Source organism: Mercurialis annua, linkage group LG5 (genome assembly GCF_937616625.2).
Source record: "Mercurialis annua linkage group LG5, ddMerAnnu1.2, whole genome shotgun sequence".
NCBI classification, from domain to species: Eukaryota; Viridiplantae; Streptophyta; class Magnoliopsida; order Malpighiales; family Euphorbiaceae; genus Mercurialis; species Mercurialis annua.
Window position 1 is genome coordinate 10361793 of NC_065574.1, and position 24155 is coordinate 10385947.

The following is a 24155-nucleotide window of genomic DNA, read 5'->3' on the forward strand; positions in this document are numbered from 1 at the left end:
AGAGATCTTTTTTCTAGTAAAATTTATCATTTTTTTATGCTTTCTATTTAATTTCTAGTAAAATTTATCATATTCTAAGACTCTTTACTCCCATCCAGAACCTTGGTGTTGCGGTAAGCAAGTGTATAGGTTAAGACTCTTAATATTGAACTTAAAAGCATATATTGATGAAGGCTCCTAATTAAATTGAAGTAATTTAATTTCAAGTTGCTTTACTTTCTCAAGAGAATGCGATGCTTTTCATAGAAACATCTGCAAAACTTAACTACGACATGCATTCAGTTCAAACTAAACTAAACTGAACTGGTTTTATAACCAAACCGGACAATTCGATTCAACTTTTTATTTCGGTTTGCATCAGGCCGATACTTCGACTATAAATCGACTAGAAGAGCTACTAGTTGGTTCAGCAAATCAGGACCCAGCATCACATGTTTTAAAGTGAACTAAGAAATGTTTACTTAAAAATCCAAACCAAACTCTAAAACTAAAAGTCTTATAATTTCAAACCGAACTGAATTAATATGTCCAATTTGATTCAATTCTCCAAAACAGCATCACCTTGACAAAAAGAGACGAACAAATCCATATAAAAAGTGCAGCAGAATCACAAGCTGCACATCATCATCATACAAGCTATTTTCTTCTTTTAAGGTTTATTCTTCTATAGGGTATACAAGCAAATAGATACAAAAAAAAAAACATAAGTTAATATTTCCAGTTTCTTATGATGAATCATGGTGTGCTATAGACCGCAAGTTACTATACATGTCTGCACAAGCCAGAGCAACATCGGACATGGCCCTAAAAAGCTCTGGCAAGCGAGTTTTTAAACTCGCCAAAGATTTCTCCCTCACTTGTAAGGAAATCTTTCGGCAAGCTTCCTCTTCCTCTTCTAATTGCTTCTGCAATAGCTCAACAACACTCTGCCTCTCCATCATAGCATTCCGGTGCGGGTTTTCTTCTTCCCCCTCGGGATCCAATCCATCGGGTGTGTCCCTTATGTTATGCTTATGTTTCCAGTCGTCAAGTTGCCGCATCTTGCGGCCGAGCTCCTTTCTTGTGATCTCACATCTTTCTCTCATCTTTACCTCTTCTTCCTGGTGATGCACAATGGTCTGTATGACAGCAGCAAAGTTAGTAATTGCACTTCTTGCCACCTCGTCTTGAAGTTTGTCCAGGTCATCTTTCCAAGCTATTAGGAGCATGTGAATGGGTGGATTTTGAACCCTCGGTGGAGAAGAAACTTTTTCTTTCAAATTGCTCTCAATTGGGATTAAATTCAGCTTTAACCAATTGTTTAGTGCCCTTATGTAGTCTTTCTGATAATCTATAAGCTTACAAAACTGAGTATGCCAATCTCGCACTACTCCGTAAAGCTGACAAGTACGATCGTAATGGTATTCACTCGTTTCCTTGGGAGACTGAGAAATGTCCAAAATTCTAAGGACGTATACAATCTTCGACTGCGTCTCATGGTGGAATCGCATGGTATCCCACATTGTGGCCATCCTGAAATCACCAAGTCGTTTTTGTTTATACCAGCAAATAACAAAATAAAGATATCGGGAAATTATGAAGCATCGCATTAGATTTTCAGAAATGCATCAGAAAACAGGAACAATTTCATAAATTCACCAAATTAATTTTAAAAGTTCATGACTGCTAGTGCATGGGAGCAATAATGAAAACCAAAATGTGTTTTAAGGAAAAGTCGATCAATTGGTCCTGGAAAAAAGGTTCTTGCCCCACAGACCCAAGATAATGCAAGTATTTTTGATCCTTGTACTAAAACACAAAAAAATGACAACAATGGACTGATTTGAACATAAGGTTTAAAGAAAGCACTTCAATCAGATGAACGGAAAACAGTACAGCCATTTGTGTTTCTCTATGGTTCACACTCAGTTGACGATACTAAGTACAACATACAAATGCATGTGGCAACAACAACAATAACAAAAATGCACACAAATAAAAGACAAGCATACAAATTATAGTATCAGTCTATAAAATTCAACAGGTGAAAATGACATACAACTAATTAGGCCCAAACTTCATGTAAACGCACTTTAGATTTAAACTATGGTAGAATAAAACAGCAATTTGTGCAACAGAGTTTTCAAATTAAAGAATATATTGTTTCTGATTAGATGAGTACCTAGATGGGTAGAACAAGAACTGATCAGAGTCAATTAATTACTTCATACCAGGCCTATTGAGATAATTGATTGAAAGAAAAAAGGCAAATAAATCAAACACGTTTTGACGAGCATTCGATAATCTGCACAGCTCTAAATCCGGCAAAACAGAATAATAGAATTTGTGCGGTGAACTTGAGTTAAAAGATGGCCTTCATGTCCAGGAATATGAAAATTATTACTAATGCATTTGCAGTATTAACGAGATTATTCAATTTTCAATTTAGATGAGCATGTGCATCATGAAACAACTTATTTTTTCATAAAATTTTACTTTTTTGGATGCAACTTACCCATCAACAAGCTGAACGAGTTTTGGATATAATTGCTCATCACGTAAACGGTTTATCTCCGCAACTGTTGAATCCATTGATTGCATGTCTACTATGTATCTCGTATGCAGATGGCTTACAGCTGCTTTTAGTTTCTCCAATGATTCTGAGTTACTACCCCTTTTCTTCTGCTTGTTCAGCATAGCTACCTTCCTTTGATACTCAAATTTCATAATTTCACCTGCCTACCCAGCATCAGCCAAACCCCATATAAAAATTATCATAAATCATACAAAACAAAAGCCTTATACAAGCTTTGTAATTCACAAAAAGGGCTAGTAAATTAATGCAAATAAGGCCAGCTTGATTCAGCTAGGAAATGAAAATTGTATGCCAAAAATCTGAATTACTTGGTACTAAATTTTGCATGTTTGATTCTATTCAATTTTGTGGGAAATAATAAGCGTCTAATAATACCTATAATTTATATCTAATCTGTTTCCATTTCCTTTCTAAAGTTAAGCAAATAAGGCCTTGGTTGTTGAGAGATTTATTAAGGTTCTGATTACTACAAGTATATTCCATTGATCAAACAAAGGTTTAAACATAAATTAGCAAATTACTACACCAGAGATATGAAATAGTGACATCAATTATAAATGTCATGAAAGTAATTTTAAAAGAAAACTTGTGAACCTAAAGATTATTATTCTACAATGAACAAGCAGTCGGAAACGAAATCAAAGTTCTCTAAACTGATAAGGAACTAGACTCCCCCAATAGAGATTGACATGGACAAATTAGTTTATAACATTCTATCAAACCATTAATTAATTATGGTGTAAAGTTCTGAATATTTGTCTGGAGATATAACTCAATTAAATATTTTACATTTTCCAATTTCCAGTGATGTTCTTGAAAACAACAGACTTGTAGATTTGCAGACATCACAATTATAAGAAGCAGTGCAGTAGCATATAATTTACACCTAATAAAAGAATAATAACTCAATAGTCAGTACTACACAGATTTTTTAGATTAGACAAGCTACTAAAGGCAAAACAAGAATAATTCATCAATAAGCAACCTTCATAGTGATTGTGATTGTGAGAAAACAAAAATTATTCGTGAAGTTTCATGACAACGTGAAAAGGAAAGTATGGAAACAGACCTTCACTTCATCATAAAGCTTCTTTTCCCAAGCTAACATTTTATCCAACACAGTAGCATGTGTTTCATGCTCCTCTGCTTCAAAGTCGTCCTTGCCATCATCAACATTCGGCATTCCTTTAAATGATCTATTCCACGTAATAACACGCATCACTCTTTTAGAGTGATCAATATGTCCTACAACAACAAAAAAAGGTAGCAGAAAATACATCAATGTACTAATTCATAACCTATTAATATCAGATTTCAACCATTCCAAGCAATTCAAAGATCACTGAGTAAAACAATAAACGAAATTAATTATACCGCGATTATCAGCAAAATTGGAGTGATAATGCAAGCGAGTAGCCTCCAACATCTTGGAAACTTCATGAGCACTTTCAGAAGCTTTCAAGAAATGATCATCAAGCTCCGAAAATATCTGCATCAAACTCATTGGCTTAGTGGGTCTCCTCCCTGCTTCTCCACCACCTTTCTTCACGCCTTTCTTGTCCATTGGCAATGGAACCGGGACCTCCACAGCTCTCTCCACCCTCCCCTCCTCCTCCACGATCACCAGCGGCGGAGTCGGCTGCACCTCCATATGCTTCACTCTACTCACCCTCCCCTCCTCCTCCACGATCACTAGCGGCGGCGGCGGCTGCACCTCCATACGCCTCACTCTACTCACCCTCTCCACCACCTCCTCCTCCTCCTCTTCCGGGTCCGCCAAGCTCGGACCCGGCATGCTATCCACAGGGGCAAATATGTAATCACCCCATGATGATCCCTGATTCACAGGTGGGGCCCTCATCACTACCTCCTCCTCCTTCCACTGCCTTTGCTGTTGCTGCGGCGGTGGCCGGGGCGGCTGTGACTGTGATCCCACTTCACCTCTGTTACTATTACTACTCCTTTTTCTAGTTAATTTCTCAATATCTTGATCCTCAAACTCCAACTCCTCATCTTCTTCCATTATTGTGGGCCCAACAGGCTTCATCTCCGGCTTCGGGATCTTCATCTCCGGCATACTCGCCGCTCGTTGCAGCGGCGGGGTGTTCTGGAAATTGGGGAGAGGCGGGGGAGGAGGAGGTAAATTCTCCACGGATGAAGATGTTGCCACAGCGGCGGCGGCGGCAGAGGAAGAAGAAGAAGGGTGGGGGAGGTGGTGGGCTACTTCCCCTTGAGTGTAGTCACTGAGGGCGGCGCCGGTGTTTTTAAGGGCGACGGCGTAGGCAGAGTGGGCGGCGGCGAAGGCGTTACGGGCGGAAACAGCATCTTTCATGAACTGTTTGCGTTCTTTACAACGTGTGACTGCTTCTTCGTTCTCGATCTTTGATTGGCTGCATCCCATTCTTCTTCTCTTTTTGCTGTTTTTGTTGGATGAATTGTGATTCAAGATTTAAGGTTTTGTTTAGTTTTGTCTGAAAAGGAAAAAGAAAAAGAAAAAACGAATCTTTCTTGAATTGGATTTATTTATGACTTTTGCTGCGCTTGATTGGATTCTTGCAGGGCGGGCGAGAGAGGGGGTGTCGTTTTGACGGTGGGATGACGTCGTTTGGAAGGAGAACGAATGTCTCTGTTATTTTGGTATTAATCAAAAAAAAATTAAAAACTAGGGATCGATGAAATTTTGTCAGGGGTTTATAAGCTATTAATATTAACTATCTCAAAAGTCAAAATCTCTAGTTAGTCATATTCAAGCACTAAAATGCATGTGTTGTAAAAAGAACAAAGGATGAATTCACTCCCTGAACTTAGCACGAAATATCAAATAAGTTCGGAATAACCTAATTTTAAAAATTAATCTAATTAACTCTAATTAATAACTTTAATTAAAACATTAACTAATCCTACTTAATTTAAAATTTAATTAATATAAAATTGAAGGCTTTTTGTTACTTTTTTTCTAATTAAATCTAATTACTCTCATAATTGATCTAATTATTCCTAATTAACATCTAACCCTAATTAATTAATTATAATCTTCTTTTTTTTTCGTTCTTCACCCATCAATACAACCTCCAACTATCAACCATCTCCGCCGACCGACCACCGTCGAAAAAAAACTATGGCTACCCCATCACTGCCGACCGACACAGATCCAGTTATGGTCTGTTCGTCATCGATTCCGACAATGGGACTGCCAAGATTTTTTTCTACTTGCCATAATTTTTTTCGATCCTATAATATGTTTAGGTTTAAATGATATAAAGTGGGTAAAAATAAATATAGTTTGAAATTATAAATGAATAATACATTTTTAAAAATAATTTTGTGAATAAAATAAATATTAAGTAATCTTTTAAGCTTTTAGCCATCTAAAACAATCTAAAATCGGAGAGTGTGTTCACTTTCTAGGGTGAGAGTGAGAAGGGGATATTTGATACGTTTTTACCTAGTTTTGGGGTCATTTGATCCACTTACGCAAACTTGAACTTATTTAATACTTCATACCGATTTCAGGGTTTTTTTTTATCCTTTACTCATTGTAAAAATATTCCTAGTAATATTGTTTAAATAAAATCTTTAATTTAGTTTAAAAGTTTATCTTATTTTGTTGTAAACATTAAATAATGTTACTTTTTTATTATGTTTTATGTGGAAAAACTCATTTAATCTATTTTATAATTTTAAATATTACTATTAATTAAATATATATAGTTATTATCTTTTTAGAAATAAATACTATTGTTTCATGTTTTCTAAATTATTCTGAAGATCTTTTTAATACTTGAGAATAAACTAATATCCCTTCAGGATAATTTAGGTAAAATTACTTTTAAAATTTAAAATACATGTCTTTTATTAATTGCAAACAAACTTTTCAATTATTAATAACTATATCTTGATTTGAAAAATTTCTTGTAATTGTATTTAAGACGCAGAATTTTATTTGTAAATTTAAACATTTACATTCTTTATATTACGATCAAATTTTAAAGATATTGTATAATTTCAAAAAAAAAGTGATATAATGAGAATTTGGTTGCAATTGGTATAGATTGAAATGTGTGCCCGCATTTAAATTGGGTTGATGGGTCGTGTTCCAGCCATCTAGTGTTTTTTCGGTTCACTATGTTGACATGATTAAAATCAACACGACACTACCTGTTTATCGATCTAAGAGTGTCAAAATTTTGAATTCTAACACGGCATAAATTTAAAACATGTAACACGACATGAAAACACGTCAAGACAAACAGATAACACAATTAATACATCTATTACGACAAACACGAGACGGTCCATTTAACCTATAAAACATTTAAAATATATAAAATTTAATTTAAATTTAACTGTATCAATCCATACTCAAATTTTAAAATTTTAAAACAATTATTTTATTTATATGTTAATTTGATTAGAAATAATATATTTTTGTATTTTATAAAATAAATAATTTTTATATATTTATATTATTAGTAGTAGTATAATTTATAAACGAGTTAAATTGGTTCACAAATGAATAAATTCAACATAAATTCGTTTATTTTATGTGTTTAGCAATTGGATTAGCGTGTAATGATCTATTTTGAAATCCCATAACACATACTTATGTAGGAGAGTTTTCCCGTTTCAGAAACGTGTCCGTTTCGAAAACTCTCGAAATTTTTTTGAAAACATTTCAAGTCCGTTTCCGTAAATGCAAAAAGTTGAAAACTCGTTTTTTATATGGAAAAGTTCTTTAATGGTTAAAAAAATCTTAAAAAGATTACTATAAATAAAAAGACCTAATCAATTATTTATAAACTTTACAGTTATGGAATTTATTGATATGTTATATTTGTTATTTTAGATTTTATAACTATGAAAATTTATTGATATGTTACATTTGTATATATTCAAATAACTTATCTTATTAATTTTTATAATAGTTTATTTATGTGAAAATAATTTTATATTATAATTTTATATATTTATAAATATACTCCTATAGTTTTATTATTTACACGTGATCTCCATTGTTTCTGTTTTTTATTTTTTGAAAAAAATCGGTTTCATTGTTTCCGTTTCCGTGCAACTTAAAATGGCTCGACACGCAAAAGTTTAAGCGTCAGTTTGATGACCTGTCGTGAATACTATATTTATGATGGAATTGTAGTTTGGATGCGAACCCAAGAGGATCCAAGATGATGAAGATGCTTGGTTGGCATAAAGTAGCCAGCTCTACCGTCTTCTTCAGAAGAGAGAATATGGCTTTTGCGGGTGCGTATTGAGCCACTCTTTTCAGGTATGCTTGTCTAAAGTGGCTTTACGAACCATGCCTTCATGCTTCCTCCCCACCATGCATGCACCTATTCTCAAATTTCGCAGAAAAAAATACTTTTATTTTATACATTTTACGATGTCAGATGACATCTCTTTATATATAGTATAATTAAATTTCAAAATATTTCATCATCAACTATACTTAATCGTCATATAAACTATACAAATTATATATTTAGTTATTTTTTATCAATATATTGACCACCTTATTCTTATAATTATATCTAATGAAATTTAAATTTCACATATATAAATTTTTTGTCTCTCTTTAAGTTAATTTTTGATTTCGCCCCTGCACATAAGTATCGGTCATTTTTAACTTCTTAAACATTTTGAGAACATATAGGCTCAAATTTCTTTAGTCGTGATATCTCTTAATTAATTATTTGGAATGTTCTTTTTCAAAGAACAAATTCGTTTTTTTTGCTGGCGAAGCGTTTTTAACTTTTTTTTTTGTAAATCGACTTCGTTTTATGTAGAGAGATATTCTTTTACAGTTTTTAATTTTATAAAGTTATTGATTATTAATATAAATTAAATAAAAAAATTATTATTACTGTTGACTTTTGTGAGAAAAAAAAATGCTTTTTTGCACTATTAATAACATCAACATCTAATTAGAATATAAGCCAAAAATAAAAGATATTTTTGACTTTTTTTAAAGTAAAAAGAGGTCAATTTAATATTTTAGGATAAAATTGAAACACAAGGCAGACTGGGATAAAATTGGATTTTTCCTACGTCACATTGCAATTGAAAATAATTTAAAGGTGGGAGATTTTTGAGTAATTAGGCCATTTATAAACTAACTCCATAATGAGAAAATCCCATTTTTCAAAATTTTAAAATTTAATTTTAATATTTAAAAGATAAAAAATAACGTTAAAATTTAATTAATAATTAAAAATGTTAAAATATAATTTTAAATTCTCTAATTTTTTCGACGATTGAAGCAAAACCAGAAATTTGAAGTTAAAAATGACCGGAAAAATCAAATGAAACTAATAGATCTTGCATTTATGTGAAAAAGTAAAAAAATTAAATTGATCGAGAAAAAGACTAAAATTGCAACTAAATCTTGAAATTTGACTATTATTACAAAAGAATTGAGTAAAATTACAACAATCAGTAAAGGTTTGAATTTAATTTACTATTAAGCCTAGAATAATTAAATAGGCTTATCATTTAATTTCTCTCTTGAACCGGATCAAAACAATGAAATATATCATTGGAACAACTACAAAATTACTCCAAAGGAATTATTCAGTTCCATAGAAATAGATAAGTGCCTATAGTAAGCATCAAGCACAGATTATTTTCATTTCAAAACAAGAATTCAATGCTAAGATCCAAAAAGATATAGAAATTATCTTTGCTTTTAATCTTAGGTTCCCAGCTTCTTCTTGAACTCCAAAATGATCTCATAAACTTTGTGTGGGTCACATAAACTGTTGGAGACAGTCTCCTTGTGCATGCATTTCTTAGCCCACTCCACAAGCTTAGGGCATTCCTTTGCCACACTAAAATTTCCAAGTGATTCAAAAGTGTGGAAGAATGTGGAAAAAGGAATGATTCCCAAATCTATGTATCCAAAGCTTTCACCTCCAAAATAGGGTTTGTCTCCAAGCTCTTTCTCCATTACTTTTAGGGCTTCAATGAACTCCTTCTTTGCTGCTTCTTTCTCTTCACCTTTGGTTGTCCACAGCTTTGCTGCTATTGGGAAAACCTGAAATTTCATAATTGTATAGTAGTATAAGTCAGAGATTAAAAAACCGGATCGTGTTCATATCGTGTCGATATATTTAAATAACACGGTATGACTAATACGAACATGATCCTTAATTTTATTGACAGGAACACGATATAGAATTAAACGAATTATGTGTGTAAACATGTACTGTAAATTTTTTAATCTACCAAGTCTATTTTGGACATATATGACCTATTTAATCCTTTCAATTTTTAAAACAAATATAGATCATATAAATACAATACATTTGATTAATTGAATATAAATTGCACCATTATGAAATTAATCAAATATTAACCATGCAGACAAAATTTATATAACTTGGTTATTTAATTCGGTATTATGTTAAATTAAATAAATTTTCCATGAAAATTATTAATAATGATGCTGGTTGATAACGTATTTGATTGGTCAACAGACATAGACACAGCATAAAAAAACGGGTATAAACGCGATACAATATATTTTAAGGCGTGTCATTAATAAATTAATCAATTTATAACACAAACACTTTTAATTTAAACTAGAGTGCTGACCTTAGTATCGAAGTGGTCGGTCCAGAACCTGGCATGAGACCTTTCGTAAGGATGCGAAGGCAGCAATGGAGATTTAGTGTTCCATTGCTCATCAATGTATTCAACAATAATTAAAGACTCACAAATTGGTTTGCCATTATGGATCAACACAGGGAGTAGCTTGTGAATTGGGTTCATTTTAAGAAGAAGATCGGTCTTGCTGCTCAATAAATCTTCATCTTTAGCTTCATATTTCAATCCTTTCTCTGCCAATGCTATTCTCACTCTTGCTGCAAATGGACTTGGATGGTAATTTACCAGAACTAACTCGTCTCCCATATTTGATTGATTAATTTTTAATTTTTTGTTTTGTGTTTAATGAGGTTTATTTATATGCAAATTTTTCATGGGATTAATGTTTAAGTCTAAATATGTTTCCTATTTTTATGTTCTGTAGGAACTTTGGTGCCACATAATTTGATAATTTGAATAAATCAAAATGCTATGTCTTTCTTAAATGGTGCCTACATCTATGCCATTGTTTTTCTGATGAGTTTTCTGCAGCATCACATTTATATTACGTATCATTTTCTGATGAGTTTTCTGCAGGATCACATTTATATTACGTATTTTGAAATATAAATACATCATTTTATGTAATTTGTTTTTATATATTTATGTGCTTATCATACATATTTAGAAATATTAGTATAATGCATTTGTATGACTAATTTCAATAATTTTATCGATCAATTGGTATTATGCGATTGAAAAATATTTAAAATCTAAGTACGTGTCATTTTATTAAAAACAATTTATGACTAATTTACAGAATATATAAAAGTTCAAACTTCTGCAATTAAAAAAACAATGAGTTTTGTATCAAATTTTATATTGGTGCTAAATTATAAGAATTTGGACCCTGTTTAGCCAAAACTAAAAAAGATATGATCAAAAGAGTGAAGAAAAGCTATCGGTAGTGCATCTTTTTTCGCAATTAACCATCTTTTGTTAATGCAGAAGTGGATAAATTTACACCCGAAACTCATTAATTTAAATAATACTACATCTGTACCACTAGACTAGACTATATCTACAAGAAAAACAGCAATTTCTATGATTAATTTGTGAAGTTTTCAGTCAAGCTAACATGAAATTAAATTTTAAAATCTATAATCATGCTCAGGTTTACAGATTCCTCAAAAGGCATAAAAGAAACTATAGAAAGGAACAATTTACAAATATACGCAACCAAAGCTTTCATCACCAAAATATGTTTGACGAGCAAAGTTTCTCAACTTCTCATCTAAGAAATTAAACAATACTCTCAGAATTTTTATTGTAATATTAATCCTTACATAAGGACGGAATTCTTAGTAGCTGAGACGGGTGTTCGTGCAGGCCAGTGCTACATCTGAAAGAACCAACAATAAGATCATAATCTACCAGCAAAACTTATGATTTAACCAGTTCTATACTCTTGACATTGATGTTGATGACTGAACCGGTTCACAACCTTCACGACTGCAATGGTGATTCTAGCATTAGCATACCAGCAAAACTTATTTCCACGAAAAAAGTCGTCAGATTCTTATTCACAAGAATCTTCCGATTCTGGTTTTCTTCTGCTAAACTTGATCTGCCAAAGTTCAACATCATTTCCTCTTTCATATTCGCTTACGTATTGTGGAATTGGTGAAATATCGATTTGCTTGCCCAGAAAACAAGGAGAGGATCCATATTCAAGGTCTGCATATTCATTGCGGTATTATAAGGTAGATGGTTAACATAGGATAGGTCATGGGAATTTAAAAGAGAATATGCACAAACTTACCTTTATCCTCCTTAAGATAACTTAAGAAGTGTGAATAACCATTTGCAACAACATCAAGGTCATCGATACTGAAGTTGTAGCGCTTTTCCAATGCCAAGTACAAAATCTAAAATGTAGAAACAGGAAAAAAAATTCACTCTCTTACTATATGAAGCACTTCAATGCCTTCGTGGTTCTTACAAAGCATAATTCACCCAGGAAAAAAATTACAGTAAAGGAACATAAAATGTCAGGATTTGACAAACATTTCTCAATGTCTTTTGGCTGCAAGGACTGCTCCTTTTGAGCCATAAGTAATTAGCTTAGACAAAATGAATCATTTAAGATACGACAAAACTAAGGACAAAGAATATGGATCATTAAATGAGGGAAAAGAACACGGATCCTCATGCCTGAATACAAGCACCCAATAATCTTTTAAAGAAAACCTCAGTTGATTATGGATAATGGATGCATTTCAGATTTAAAACCTTCAATATTTTGTATGTTATAAGAAGAAAAGCATTCATCCTATTCTTGTAAATGCCATTACTTACTGCATGCCGTTATATATTGTGAAAGCATACCTTTTCCGAGCCCGATGACATAAATCTCTCGAGAATGCTGAAAAGAGCATTAGTCAGATCATCACTGTATATCACGTCAGCAGCTACAAGCAGAGAAACTTCCTCAGCTTCTTCAACTTCAGCAGGTGTCCAAGAATACCTAGCATTTTACTATTAAAATGTTAATTATCATTAGTTTACTTTGAAAAGAGAGAGACTACAGAATGGAGCAGAATATTGTAAACCAAAATAAAGTAAGGGAAACCCTTGCTTATTTCCTTAACTTAAGACACTTCTGCTACTCTCTCTCAACCTTCTCTAACAGAGTTTCTCAGTTTTTATTATCTCCCTTTGCCCTGAACCTCCCGTTAAGAATTGATTCTCCTTTAGACTCTTCATATAAAGGCTGAACTATATTGTAAATATTTTATATGAAAGGGACTAATTCTTAACAAAAGCCTATAACACTCACATAAGTAGCAATTTCTCTTTTCTTCCAAGACCAATATAATGTCTTAACTCACTCTTCTTCTTCACTTAGCAGTAGCAAAAAACAACTCAGCTCATTGATCAACAACAAAAACAAGATATGTTTCTCAAACATAACATATCTGAATATATTCAAAAGAGAATCTGTCAAAAGAAATAGAGATAGTAAAGTGCTTGTTTGTAATATTATCAATCAAAAATTTACCTACTAGTGTCTGCAGAATTGAGGCATGATATAGGTGGCCAGGAATTCATCCAATCAAGTTCACGCACATAAATTGCACTTTGATAGTTTAACACTTCAGAATTAAGCTGAACATTCCTTGCACAGTTGTCAAGGATTTCATCACCACGATCTGTCAATATTTACAAAAGGCCTGTTTGAGTCAAACAAAGGTAAGTATTTTTAACCCCACCTACGTCATTCAATAACTTTAATAAGGTCAAATAGGTTATCAGATACTTCTCGGAAAAACACGTAGGTACAGACACCTGGTAAAATGTGATAGAGAAAAGAGATTGTTGTCACTGACATGCTTTTATTGTTAGTCAGCATGATACGTTGGGATATCAAGTTCATAACTTAAGGAACGTTTGTCATGGATTCCAACTTTACCAGATTTTTACGAAGGAACAAATCAAAAAATTATTCAAACTAAGAATACATACTGAAGGAAACACATAACGTTCAATTCAAAATAAATATCAGCAAACACAACCACTCAATTCCAGAGTAATAACCTGAATCATTTGATGTTTCAAAATTTAAGCATTAATTCATGTCTGAAAATTCAAACAGTTTATATTACAAAATGTAAGCGACGAAGAACTGAACTCCAAATTGAATGATGTCCTCGGATGATTCAACAACAAAAATAATAAGAACCAGGAAAAAGAAGGTTAAACATGTAAGTTTGCAAATGTCATACCTGTTAAGAACACTGTTTTAGCAACATGTGCAATCAGCATGCCAACCAGCCCTGATAAATACAGTAAGATAAATCCTGTCATACAAAAAATACTTACATACTTAATCTGAGAGCTTCTACCATTACATAACCAGCATGAAGACTAGAGATACATACCAGTTCCAGCACCGAGTTCCAATAAACTAATCCCATCAAATTCCGATGAAGTAAACATCTTATGCAACACAAAATCAGATAATACCAGCTCTGCCTTCCAAACCTGACACAAGAAATATGCCATATATCATCATCAGGCACATAAATACCAAAACCAACATGAGAAACCAACTATCACCTGTAACCCCACACTCGGAATTGATGATGTGATATTATGCTGGATTGTTACATTAAAACTACGACTTAAAAACTCTGCGCAATCAAAACAAAAGTCCTTCCTAGAGTCAATTATATTAAAAAAAAATGCAAACTTGAGATTATAAGATAACACCATTCTTGTAATTGCATACAAATTTTAATTACAATCTGGAAAGCAGGTACAATAATAAGTATGATTACTGCTAAAAAAAGGTAGCACGGACACTTCATTCAATCAACCTGTCCCGTTTTGGAAACTTTCAAACACTTGATTACTTACTGGTGCGTCTAGTAAGAACAAGATCACCATCTTCATCCACATGAATCATTTTCTCATGCCTACATACTTCTTCATCTTTAAACAAATCCTTATTTCTTCCATGATCAACATCTAAACAAGCCAAAAAAATTATGAAAAAAACATACAAAAACTGAAGATTTAATGCAAAAACCTTTCTTTTCAACAACCCACTTAGAAAACAGTTCTCAAAATAATTAAATCGTTTTGAACAATACAAAAGAGGTTGAATTTTACCTGGTGGAATGGAGATTGTAAACCTGGAAATGTAGGGTCCAGATGAGTTTGGTGGGCAACCCACATGAATTTCACTCATCACCTCACCACTCTCACTATCATTCAAAAATGTACTCTCCATTGACCTCAATATTTTGGACTATCTTCTCTTATAATTCAGCTGTTTTGTTGAAGAAGACGATAATATTAATACCCAGGAGTTGAGGTTCAAGACACTGCGTATGTGCGTACATAATCCATCAAACGGCTGCGTTTTGTTTTAAAATATAAGACCTGTTTGTTTGGGATTAAAAAATAGCTTATTTCTAATTTTGTATTGATAAAAAAATAGTTAAAATTACAAATAAGCTAGTAATAGAAAATACTAAAGGTTGAACTTTTTTATGCTTCACATATAATCCAAATTGAATAAAAAATTAATACAGCTTTTAAATTTATATCTCGGAATTAAATAAATATATTTTAGTTTTTTTTTATCAATTCAATTTGAAATTTATATTTTCGGATTAAATAAGTCATTTTTTAATTTTATCAGTTATTAGGTTACAAACTCTATTAATTTAGGTCGAATAACTCTAGATTGTAAAACTCAAATACGGATTTATTTGATTTTCAAATATAAATTTAATCCAAAAATACAAATTTGAAAATTTAATTATTTAAAAGTTGCGTTGACCTATTTATCAATCCAAATTCTACACGGATCACGGCTTCATATCCTTTTCCTGATAGTAGATGGCTTAAACAGGCTTTATAAGCTAACAAAAAACGTAAAAACAACGACTATATCATTTTTTCCTACTTCTGGTATTGTTAGGTTAAGGATTCTACAGCCACCGCCGCTAAAAGATTCCGTCGTTGTTCTTCTTCTCCGATATGGACAATCAAAGCATTGAGAGAGCGCTGGAACAATATGGTGATGATTTGGATGCAGCAATCAGAAGTTTAACTGAGCTTCGGTTGGGATCTTCTACCTACAACAACAACAACTTGGATCCTAATATTATGGTTGAACTTGAAACCCTAACTAACTTAACTGATCTTGCATCATCAGCTTCAACAACACAGCTCCCAATGGATGGGGCCGAGTGGGTAGAGCTGTTCGTTACGGAGATGGCGAGTTCCGCCAACATGGACGATGCTAGAGGACGCGCTGCAAGGGCGCTGGAAGTACTTGAGAAGTCTATATGCGCGCGCGAGGCGGCGAAAAGCTTTCGGCAGGAAAATATGATGTTGAAGAAACAACTACAGACAGTGCTTCAGGAAAATGTAATTCTGAAGCGAGCGGTAGTTATCCAGCATGAGCAGCAGAAGAACACGAGCCGGGAATTGGTGCATGCGAAGCAATTGGTGTCTCAGTACCAGGATAAATCCACAGCTTTGGAGGTGAACAACTATGCATTGACAATGCACCTGAAGCAGGCTCAGCAAAGCAGCGCAATTCCAGGTCGTTTTCACCCGGATGTGTTTTAGTTTTAGGGTAACATAGTATAACATCTGAATCCATACTGGCTCTGCATGCATTGCCTGCAGACATAACTTTCATCTGATCTCTTGCTTCGCTTTTGTATGTTACAGAATCATTTGTTGGTTTCAAAGTTAAACATGTCTTAATACTTAATACGTATTTAATTATATATGATTATAAATGGAAAAGGGCACCTCTTGGTGTCCACATTATTCAAGTTATACTAATTGTCATGTTTCTATCAAACAAAAAAGACTATATATGTTTAACACCAAGACGTAGATGAGTTGATAAAACACTCTTTTGATTTAAGAGAGGTCGCGGATTCAAACCGTACTCATATATCACTACTAAAAAACTGTGTTTTACCGACGGATTTTAGCGACGGATTCAAAATCCGTCGCTAATTTTTTTTTACCGACGGATTTAGCGACGGATTTGAAATCCGTCGCTAAATTGTCACTTAAATTGGTGGGAGTGTTCCCGCCAACTTTAGCGACGGATTTTCCGTCGCTAAAGTTGGCGGGAACACTCCCGCCAATTATTTTGATGTAAAGTTGGCGGGAACACTCCCGTCACTAATTACCAAAAAATAAAAAAAATCGTAAAAAAATTATTAAATTAAATAAATTTTTTATCAAAAAATTATTTAGAAAAATAATTATTAAAGAAAAAATAATTATTATTTTTTTAATTATATATAATATTATTTAAATATAACATAAATATATATATTAAAAATATTGTTATTTATTTATTCATTAATAATTATTTAAAATAACTATTAATTATAAAAAATAATTATATTAAAATGTGGGAGGAAGTATTTGTCATTTTTAGTTACATTTAAATATAAAAATACATATATATATAACAAGAAGCTGAGCTGGTTCAGGTGGAGATACGCGCGGGAGAACTTCAAAGTTAAAGAGCAATGAGTGGGAGCAGTGGGAAGGATGGGTGACCTACTGGGAAGTTTGTAAAAATTGCGAGTGGGTGATGGAGGCAACGGATGGGTAACCGAGGGCGACGGGGGACGGGTGGGGGACGGAGGTTGACGGAGTGTGACGGGTGTGTGACCGATTAAATAATAATAATTTATTTTACGATTTAATTTTTTTTTATTTTTTGGTAATTAGTGACGGATTTAAATCCGTCGCTAAAATCCGTCGGTAATTAGCGACGGATTTAAATCCGTCGCTAAAATCCGTCGGCAATTTCTGAAAAATCCGTCGCCAAATTTTTTGGTCCGTCGCCAAAAATTTAGCGACGAGGATTTTGCCGACGGATTGAATCCGTCGGGAAATCCGTCGGGAAATGTTTTCCCGACGGATTTCATGCTTTTAGCGACGGAAAAATCCGTCGCTAAAAGCAAACATTTTAGTAGTGTATGCAGCCGTTCAAAACTTGGGACTAGAGTTTTGCCTTCAGTAAGGGACCAATCTAGTTCGAGGGGATTAGTCTGAATGTGAAATGTTTAAAGATACTTCCAATAATTGGGCCCATTGAATACATTTTCATGGTATACCAAAAAAACTATATGTCTTGAAATATAGAATTATATTGAACAAAAGGTTAATCCGGCATTCGAACTTGTATTTCAGATCGGATAAATAATTTTAATTTTTTAGTCAATTAGATTTTCAAATTTGTATTTTTTGGGTCAAATAAGTCACTTTTAACTTTTTAATCAATTAAATCCCAAACTTTTTAAATTTAAATCAAATAACCCAAATTTATATGTCTTAAACGCGTGACTTATTTGACCCCAAATACAAATTTGAAAATCTAATTATTGACTAAATTACGCAAGTACAAATTTAGGGATCTGATGACTAAAAAAAGTTAAGATTAATTTATTTGATTGACCATTTGTTGTATTTGATTTTTAGTCATCTACAATGACTAGATATTTTAAAATTTGAGGGACGATAAAATATTTCATCCCTTAATAATTTTAGTTAGCGTTTTGGGACCATATATTGTCCATTAACCGCCCCCTTACTTCTGATCTATAACAAATATAAAAATGTATTCATGGGGGAACAGTTCCATTCATGGACAAAAATACCCTCTACATATTTTATCCAAGTTGATATTTCTAATTGTAACATATAAGAATATTTATGTTTAACAAATAGAAAGATGACATTCATAATCCATAAAGAAAACACATTAAAAGGAATTGTGCAACAACTATCATTATGTGTTAAATTCTTAATCCTAAAAAAAATTACACATATATATCACTATATATAAAAAAAATATGATGAGTTTCATTAACATTAAATAATCATATTATAATATTTGTGTTAAAGTTTTGATATTTTTTTTATTAGTTATTTACTATGAAAAATAATATAAATTTGCTTCAATCATATTATCATTTTTTAATAACAAAAATGAAATCTATTGCTTAATTCTAACTTTTTAACATTTTCAATAAAAGAAATTAAAATTTTATAAAATAATTAAACAAAAACAAATAAAAAAACACAAGTCCAATAAAATTTAAATAATAATATATTATTACAAAATATATACAATTATAATTTTGAATAACGGGTCATATAAATATCATTAACGTGCGTAGCACGTGGCCAAAAAAACTAGTATTTTAAAAATACAAATTAAGTTAAAATAAAGAATTTGTAAGAATGTAATAATTGATTGTTATTAGTTATTTATGAAGAAAAATTATTGCACACAACCGTTGCGCCATGTCATTCGTGCAACAAACCAATTGTGCGTTAGCTATGTGGAAAATTGAATGATAAAAAAAAATAAGTAATAATTAAAAGATTCCCTATCGCAAATGCTCATTGGCTTGATGTAAAAATGATGTGGCGCAACGGTTATAATTTTTTTTTATATACATTGCTAGTGATAATCATATCAAAAATTATATACGTCTATAAGTCGATTTGAATAACTGAAACACAATAGTTCTTGATCAATTTTAGGTAAATTCTATAGTTGAGGTTGAACATTAATATCCCAAGTTAGGGATATATATAGTTCACAATACCATACTCTTCCTTTTCTTACAAAACTGTTGAATTTCTCATGCTACACACTGCTCAAACGTTACACACAATTTTAACAGACATTTAACACAAAATCTGCATTGTAATTCTAGCAAAAGGAGAATTCAAGAATTGAAAGTTAGTGTAATTAATAGCTATTAACACACGTATAGCATTTGTTACCATATAGAAATCAACACATTTATAAAACTAAAACACTCAAATAACTATAACAAACTCCTAATATTTGTTTTATCTTGCTCTAAAAGCTGCAATACGAGCTGCTATATCATCACAGTCGGGCATTTTAGGGTGTACATGTCCGTTCCCTGTCTCCGGCTGCAATGAAACTGCCCGACTATGCCTTGTCGTTGTTCTTGCCTTGTTAGCAGTTGCTCGTTCCGCTTCTCTGCCTTGAAGAACACGTAATTCAGAGTCGGATTTTGCATTTCGTACCAAGCCTGAATCGACATTCTCATCATCATTAATTGGTTTCGCTTTGTCCTTGCAGTAATGCATCAACAGTCCATCGAGCATCTTTTCCTCCTCGTCAATTTTATCATCACCATTTTCTAAATCGTTCAGTGCACTTGCATTATTCTTGCTGAACCACCCAACACCTGATCCCATATTTTTAAGAAACTTTTCGCGGCCTGGCGGTGGCTTCAATGGCCTATGATCAACACTACTGATATTTTCCTGAGCTGACTGCATTGGTTTTCGTCGGACTGATTTGGGTTTCAGCTTAGTTTTATCACCTAAATTATCCTGATGAGTAGTTTCTTCTGAGACAAAATTGTCATTTGGTTCAGAATTAGGAGGTTCAATCTTGCTTTCTTGTTTTGAAACTTGTGGTCTAACATAAGGGGGAGGGATGATTCTGTAGTTAAACGGCTTTCGGCTATCAATTTCATCCTCCGAAACACTTCCTACTGAACTGGAACCTGCAGCTTGTAAGCTATCATCTTCACTGCTTGCCAGATTGTATTTCTCATCAATGTTAGTCTTGCTTTTATGAGATGCAAGTCCCCTTTTATTCGTTTTCGGTGGAGAATCATCAGCATCTCTTAAACTCTCATGCTTATGCTGGTCCTGTCAAGAAATACAAGTTATGATTATAGGCTCAAGAGAATTTCTCAGTTCAGAAAAAATAATCAAGAAAGCGTTGATTTACTTGATGAGCAGAAGGTGGTATAAAGAGTTTTTGCTCCAATGATTTGGAATTCCATTCTATATTGAAATCTGATGCTATATCATGCAGCAATTGAAGTTTCATCTCCTTTGTGGTCGCTGTTGGCTTCAATGTCTCAACAAACTGTACAACATTTTACACATATCAGCAAAATTCTGTGTCAGAATCTATGTTACACATACATTTCTCGGATCCTATGTTCTGACATAATTCGTTTTCATTTAAGGAAACACTTTTGAAACTCCGAAACTCCATATTTATGACTCATTATTGTAAAACATGGATTTTTTCCAACAAACTGACAATTTGACAATTGTGAGCTATTTATTATGTCATAACCTGTGCTGCACGAAAACTTCTTAAGTCGTACGTTGGCATTTCCGTTTTCTAACATACTTTGAATCCGAAGTTATGACATTTCATTTCAAGTACTTTTAAAACTCCAAAACTCTATATCTATCACTCATTATTGTAAAAAATGGTTTTTTTTCAACAAATTGACAATTTGACACATAATTGATGTTGCACGGAAACTTCTTAAGTCCTACGTGTTGGCATTTACGTTCTCTATAATTACTTCTTAAACTCTATATTTATAATCTATTTCTATTCAAATATAATTTGGACTACTTTTCGTTTCGGAATTTTCGGAAACAGCGTTTCCGTTCCGGGCTATCGAAACTAAATTACCAATCACAAGAAAAGTATCATACCTCTTTATTGATAAAAGCTTCGAGGCACCCATATCGATCCGTGAACAGACTTCGAAGATCGCGTAGCTCGGTTAATTCAGCAATTCTTGCTGCAGCATATATTAAGGATTGGACAGCTTCTCTGCATTCCTCAGGGCATTCCCTGCATCAAAATTCAACAAAAAATTTGAATAATTGTTGATTTAAATGCAAGTACAAATTATGCTATTAAATTTTAAACAGTTATTACCTCTGTTTAGCCATGGATGTAACATTGGTTGAGATACATGAACTAAATTGTTCAATGAAATTGTAACAAGCTATCATTTTCTGCTCCACCAGAAGTCCTTCAGCCTGCATTATAATCCAAATGAAAACAAACAAAAATTTAATTATAAACCAATGAGACGGCAATTAGGAAAATTCCAATGAAGAAACAGACACAAATTGCATAAAAATATTTAAAATTTTAAAGATTTTGGAAATTTCAGGAAAATCATTGAACATTTAAAAAAAAAGAAACTAACCCTGCAAAAGGCATTATAATCAAGACCATTTCTGAGAAGATCAGCCATATCATTCCTCAAGAACTTAATAACAGAGCATTTCTTCTTCTTTAACACGTCCAGTCGTGTCTTCGTCATCTTTATCAGCGACTTGCTGAATCCATAAATTAAAAAAAATAGAAAAAATGATCGTTAACATCAAACAAGAATATCAAAACAGAAATATAAATAAAAACAGAGCCCCATGAACAACGAAAAAAATTAAGAAAAATGAAATTTAAAAATACCATCTTGTATGGAATTTAGATTTCAACAATCCGTCTAACATGTTTGATCTCTTGAAGAAGAAAAAAATTTGGGTTCTTGGTTTGAAGTTTGAATTAGATTCTTTGGGTTTCTTTAAATATTTAGAAAGAAAAAAAAAACAAGAAAATGGGAGGAATCAAGAAACACCAAGAATCTGCATTATCAAATCCAAGAAGCCAAGAAAGAAATCAAAAGATTTTAAGCTCCGGCCAAGAAACGGAAATTTAAAGAAATGATTGATAAAAAAAAACTCAAAATTCGGGCTCTGAATTAGAGATGGTTTACAGAGCAAGAAACACAGAGAGGCAATGGGTTTTATTTATATATGACAAATAATAGAGAGAGATGAATGGTCAATGAATGGAAGAATCTCCAGATGGGAAGCTCAAAAAGCAAGCAATTAAAACAGCTCTCGGCTTTTAGAGAGAGAAACAAAGAGAACTAGCTTTTGTAATTTTAGAGAGAGAGAGAGAGTTGCCACGTCAGATTCGTTCCCTCTCTCTACTACTAAATGCTTCAGCGCCGTTTTGTGGCTTTATTGCTTTGTCATGGACACTGATTGATCTATGAACCGAATCGAACCGAACTGATTCTAAATTGGACCGAGTATCTGACCTCGTAAAATTATACTAATTCGAATCAACTTTCTCTTCTTCAAATTTTATATACATACGACTCTATAATTTATTATTCGATTAAAAAATTGAAACTAAATTATTTTTGTTTGATTTGTCTGTATGAATCGGAATCGAATAGACGGTTTTAATTTCAGATTTATTAAAAATTAGCCTAATTACTTAAAAACCACATACCTTATAATTTTTTTTATTTATACCATGACCTAATAAAATTTTCAATTGTACCTTATTTTTTATTTTTATGTTTCATCTTTACCCTAATGAGTTGAATTGACCTATTTTCTTTTAAAAAAGAGTTTAAATTAGTCCATTTTTAACCTATATTCTAATTAAACGTTAATGTTAATCATTTGTATATCTTGTTTTTAATATTTTCATCTTTAAATTAATTAAATTATCAAAAAAATTTACTTTTGGGGTACAAACGAAACATAAAAATCGAAAATAGGGTACAATCGAAAATTTTCCTAGGTCATGGTATAAATGAAAAAAAAATTACAAGGTGGGTGGTTTTTAAGTAATTAGGCCTTAAAAATTAGAATTGGGTCGAATAGTTTACAGTTTGAGCCAAAGCAAACCAAACCGGAAAAAAATAAAAATTATAGATCTATAACTGATTTGAAACCAAACCGTGGATTGATTTGAATCTCACGTGTCGTGATTGATTTGGTGCTAATTGTTTCATATCCTTTTTTGTGTTAAATGATTTGGAGTTTTATTTTGTGATCATAATTTTTGGGGTTATTATTATTTTCATCATTTTCTTTGTAATTATTGTAACAATAAACACTCCACTTTTTAAGCATTTAGTAATAAGAATTTGTGGACAACTAAAATTGCATAACCCCTTTTTTCTCTACTTTTAGTGGCACTAGACATCTTATGTAAATTGCAGTTTCGTTTACTTTGAACTAATTAAGGAATTCTTTTTTTTTATTTAGCTTACTGAAGTTGACAAGATCATTAGCAAACAGAATGTAGTTTAGTTTACTATTGTTAACGATAATTAGAAAATGTGATAATTTGCATTGCTGGAGATAATTATTCAAAATTTTAAAATTTAACAAAAATATGTCTAAAATAATATAAATGAAAATTATATTAATGATGTCCAAACTTTTTTAAATTTTTTTGTTTAGTATGTTTATTATTTTATATTAACACATCAATTTTTTTAACTCGTATCAAACAAGCATTTTTGGTCATTTTTTATTTGCAGGATCACTAACAAGTAACAATGCCAAAAATAACTGTTAAATTTACATATAAGATTTGATATTTTAATTTTATATATAAAGATATCATTGCGTACGCAGTCGTTATTTTGTTTCTAATGTAGCATATGAATTTAAAATAAAAATAGAGCTATTTTTATTTTTTGATACACCGATAACCAAAAACGGCTAAAAATATTGTTTAAAAATTGAAAAACGGATATGAAAATATATTATTGTCATAAAATATATAAAAATTTCACATTTT

General features: G+C 32.2%; 5 protein-coding genes across 6 annotated transcripts; 1 reads left to right on the plus strand and 4 right to left on the minus strand.

Moving 5' to 3' along the window:
- Nucleotides 1-562: 562 nt before the first annotated feature.
- Nucleotides 563-5198, minus strand: LOC126682198 (protein ROLLING AND ERECT LEAF 2-like). Its single transcript, XM_050377793.2, has 4 exons — nt 3950-5198; nt 3645-3820; nt 2495-2718; nt 563-1512 (listed from the first exon to the last, which is right to left on the minus strand). Exons 1-4 carry the CDS (start codon nt 4974-4976, stop codon nt 726-728), a joined length of 2214 nt encoding a protein of 737 aa, XP_050233750.1. The 5' UTR covers nt 4977-5198; the 3' UTR covers nt 563-725.
- Nucleotides 5199-8959: 3761 nt separating this feature from the next.
- Nucleotides 8960-10528, minus strand: LOC126682559 (probable glutathione S-transferase). The gene is made up of 2 exons (XM_050378279.2): nt 10181-10528; nt 8960-9620 (listed from the first exon to the last, which is right to left on the minus strand). The coding sequence occupies exons 1-2, from the start codon at nt 10496-10498 to the stop codon at nt 9279-9281; spliced, it is 660 nt and encodes a 219-aa protein (XP_050234236.1). The 5' UTR covers nt 10499-10528; the 3' UTR covers nt 8960-9278.
- Nucleotides 10529-11305: 777 nt separating this feature from the next.
- Nucleotides 11306-15059, minus strand: LOC126679833 (uncharacterized). Of its 2 annotated transcripts, none has more exons than XM_050374838.2 (9): nt 14846-15059; nt 14591-14701; nt 14291-14364; nt 14113-14215; nt 13957-14031; nt 13233-13383; nt 12560-12698; nt 11994-12099; nt 11306-11908 (listed from the first exon to the last, which is right to left on the minus strand). In XM_050374838.2, the coding sequence occupies exons 1-9, from the start codon at nt 14964-14966 to the stop codon at nt 11751-11753; spliced, it is 1038 nt and encodes a 345-aa protein (XP_050230795.1). In that variant the 5' UTR covers nt 14967-15059; the 3' UTR covers nt 11306-11750. The 2 variants fall into 2 exon arrangements, with proteins under 2 accessions (XP_050230795.1, XP_050230797.1); XM_050374840.2 differs by having other exon boundaries at nt 13957-14007; nt 14846-15057.
- A 662-nt stretch (nt 15060-15721) lies between these two features.
- LOC126681442 (uncharacterized) lies at nt 15722-16318 on the plus strand. The gene has a single exon (XM_050376983.1). It carries the CDS (start codon nt 15722-15724, stop codon nt 16316-16318), a length of 597 nt encoding a protein of 198 aa, XP_050232940.1.
- A 3153-nt stretch (nt 16319-19471) lies between these two features.
- On the minus strand, nt 19472-22530 carry LOC126679828 (uncharacterized). Its single transcript, XM_050374834.2, has 6 exons — nt 22017-22530; nt 21751-21883; nt 21474-21577; nt 21245-21386; nt 20514-20654; nt 19472-20431 (listed from the first exon to the last, which is right to left on the minus strand). Exons 1-6 carry the CDS (start codon nt 22055-22057, stop codon nt 19592-19594), a joined length of 1401 nt encoding a protein of 466 aa, XP_050230791.1. The 5' UTR covers nt 22058-22530; the 3' UTR covers nt 19472-19591.
- Between the last annotated feature and the right edge of the window lie 1625 nt (nt 22531-24155).

Excerpts from the sequence above, each read along its gene's own strand:
- LOC126682559 (XM_050378279.2), bottom strand. The coding sequence starts at position 10,498 with ATGGGAGACGAGTTAGTTCTGGTAAATTACCATCCAAGTCCATTTGCA. Across the intron at positions 9,621-10,180 it reads CCGACCACTTCGATACTAAG|GTTTTCCCAATAGCAGCAAA; the intron begins GTCAGCACTCTA and ends ATGAAATTTCAG.
- LOC126681442 (XM_050376983.1), top strand. The coding sequence starts at position 15,722 with ATGGACAATCAAAGCATTGAGAGAGCGCTGGAACAATATGGTGATGAT.
- LOC126679833 (XM_050374838.2), bottom strand. The coding sequence starts at position 14,966 with ATGGAGAGTACATTTTTGAATGATAGTGAGAGTGGTGAGGTGATGAGT. Across the intron at positions 14,365-14,590 it reads TGTTCTTACTAGACGCACCA|AGTTTTTAAGTCGTAGTTTT; the intron begins GTAAGTAATCAA and ends TTGATTGCGCAG. Across the intron at positions 12,100-12,559 it reads TGTCATCGGGCTCGGAAAAG|ATTTTGTACTTGGCATTGGA; the intron begins GTATGCTTTCAC and ends TCTACATTTTAG.
- LOC126679828 (XM_050374834.2), bottom strand. The coding sequence starts at position 22,057 with ATGTTAGACGGATTGTTGAAATCTAAATTCCATACAAGATG. Across the intron at positions 21,884-22,016 it reads TCTAAATTCCATACAAGATG|CAAGTCGCTGATAAAGATGA; the intron begins GTATTTTTAAAT and ends TTATGGATTCAG. Across the intron at positions 20,432-20,513 it reads TACCACCTTCTGCTCATCAA|GACCAGCATAAGCATGAGAG; the intron begins GTAAATCAACGC and ends ATTTCTTGACAG.
- LOC126682198 (XM_050377793.2), bottom strand. The coding sequence starts at position 4,976 with ATGGGATGCAGCCAATCAAAGATCGAGAACGAAGAAGCAGTCACACGT. Across the intron at positions 2,719-3,644 it reads AGCTTTATGATGAAGTGAAG|GCAGGTGAAATTATGAAATT; the intron begins GTCTGTTTCCAT and ends GATGCTGGGTAG. Across the intron at positions 1,513-2,494 it reads CTCGTTCAGCTTGTTGATGG|GATGGCCACAATGTGGGATA; the intron begins GTAAGTTGCATC and ends TGGTGATTTCAG.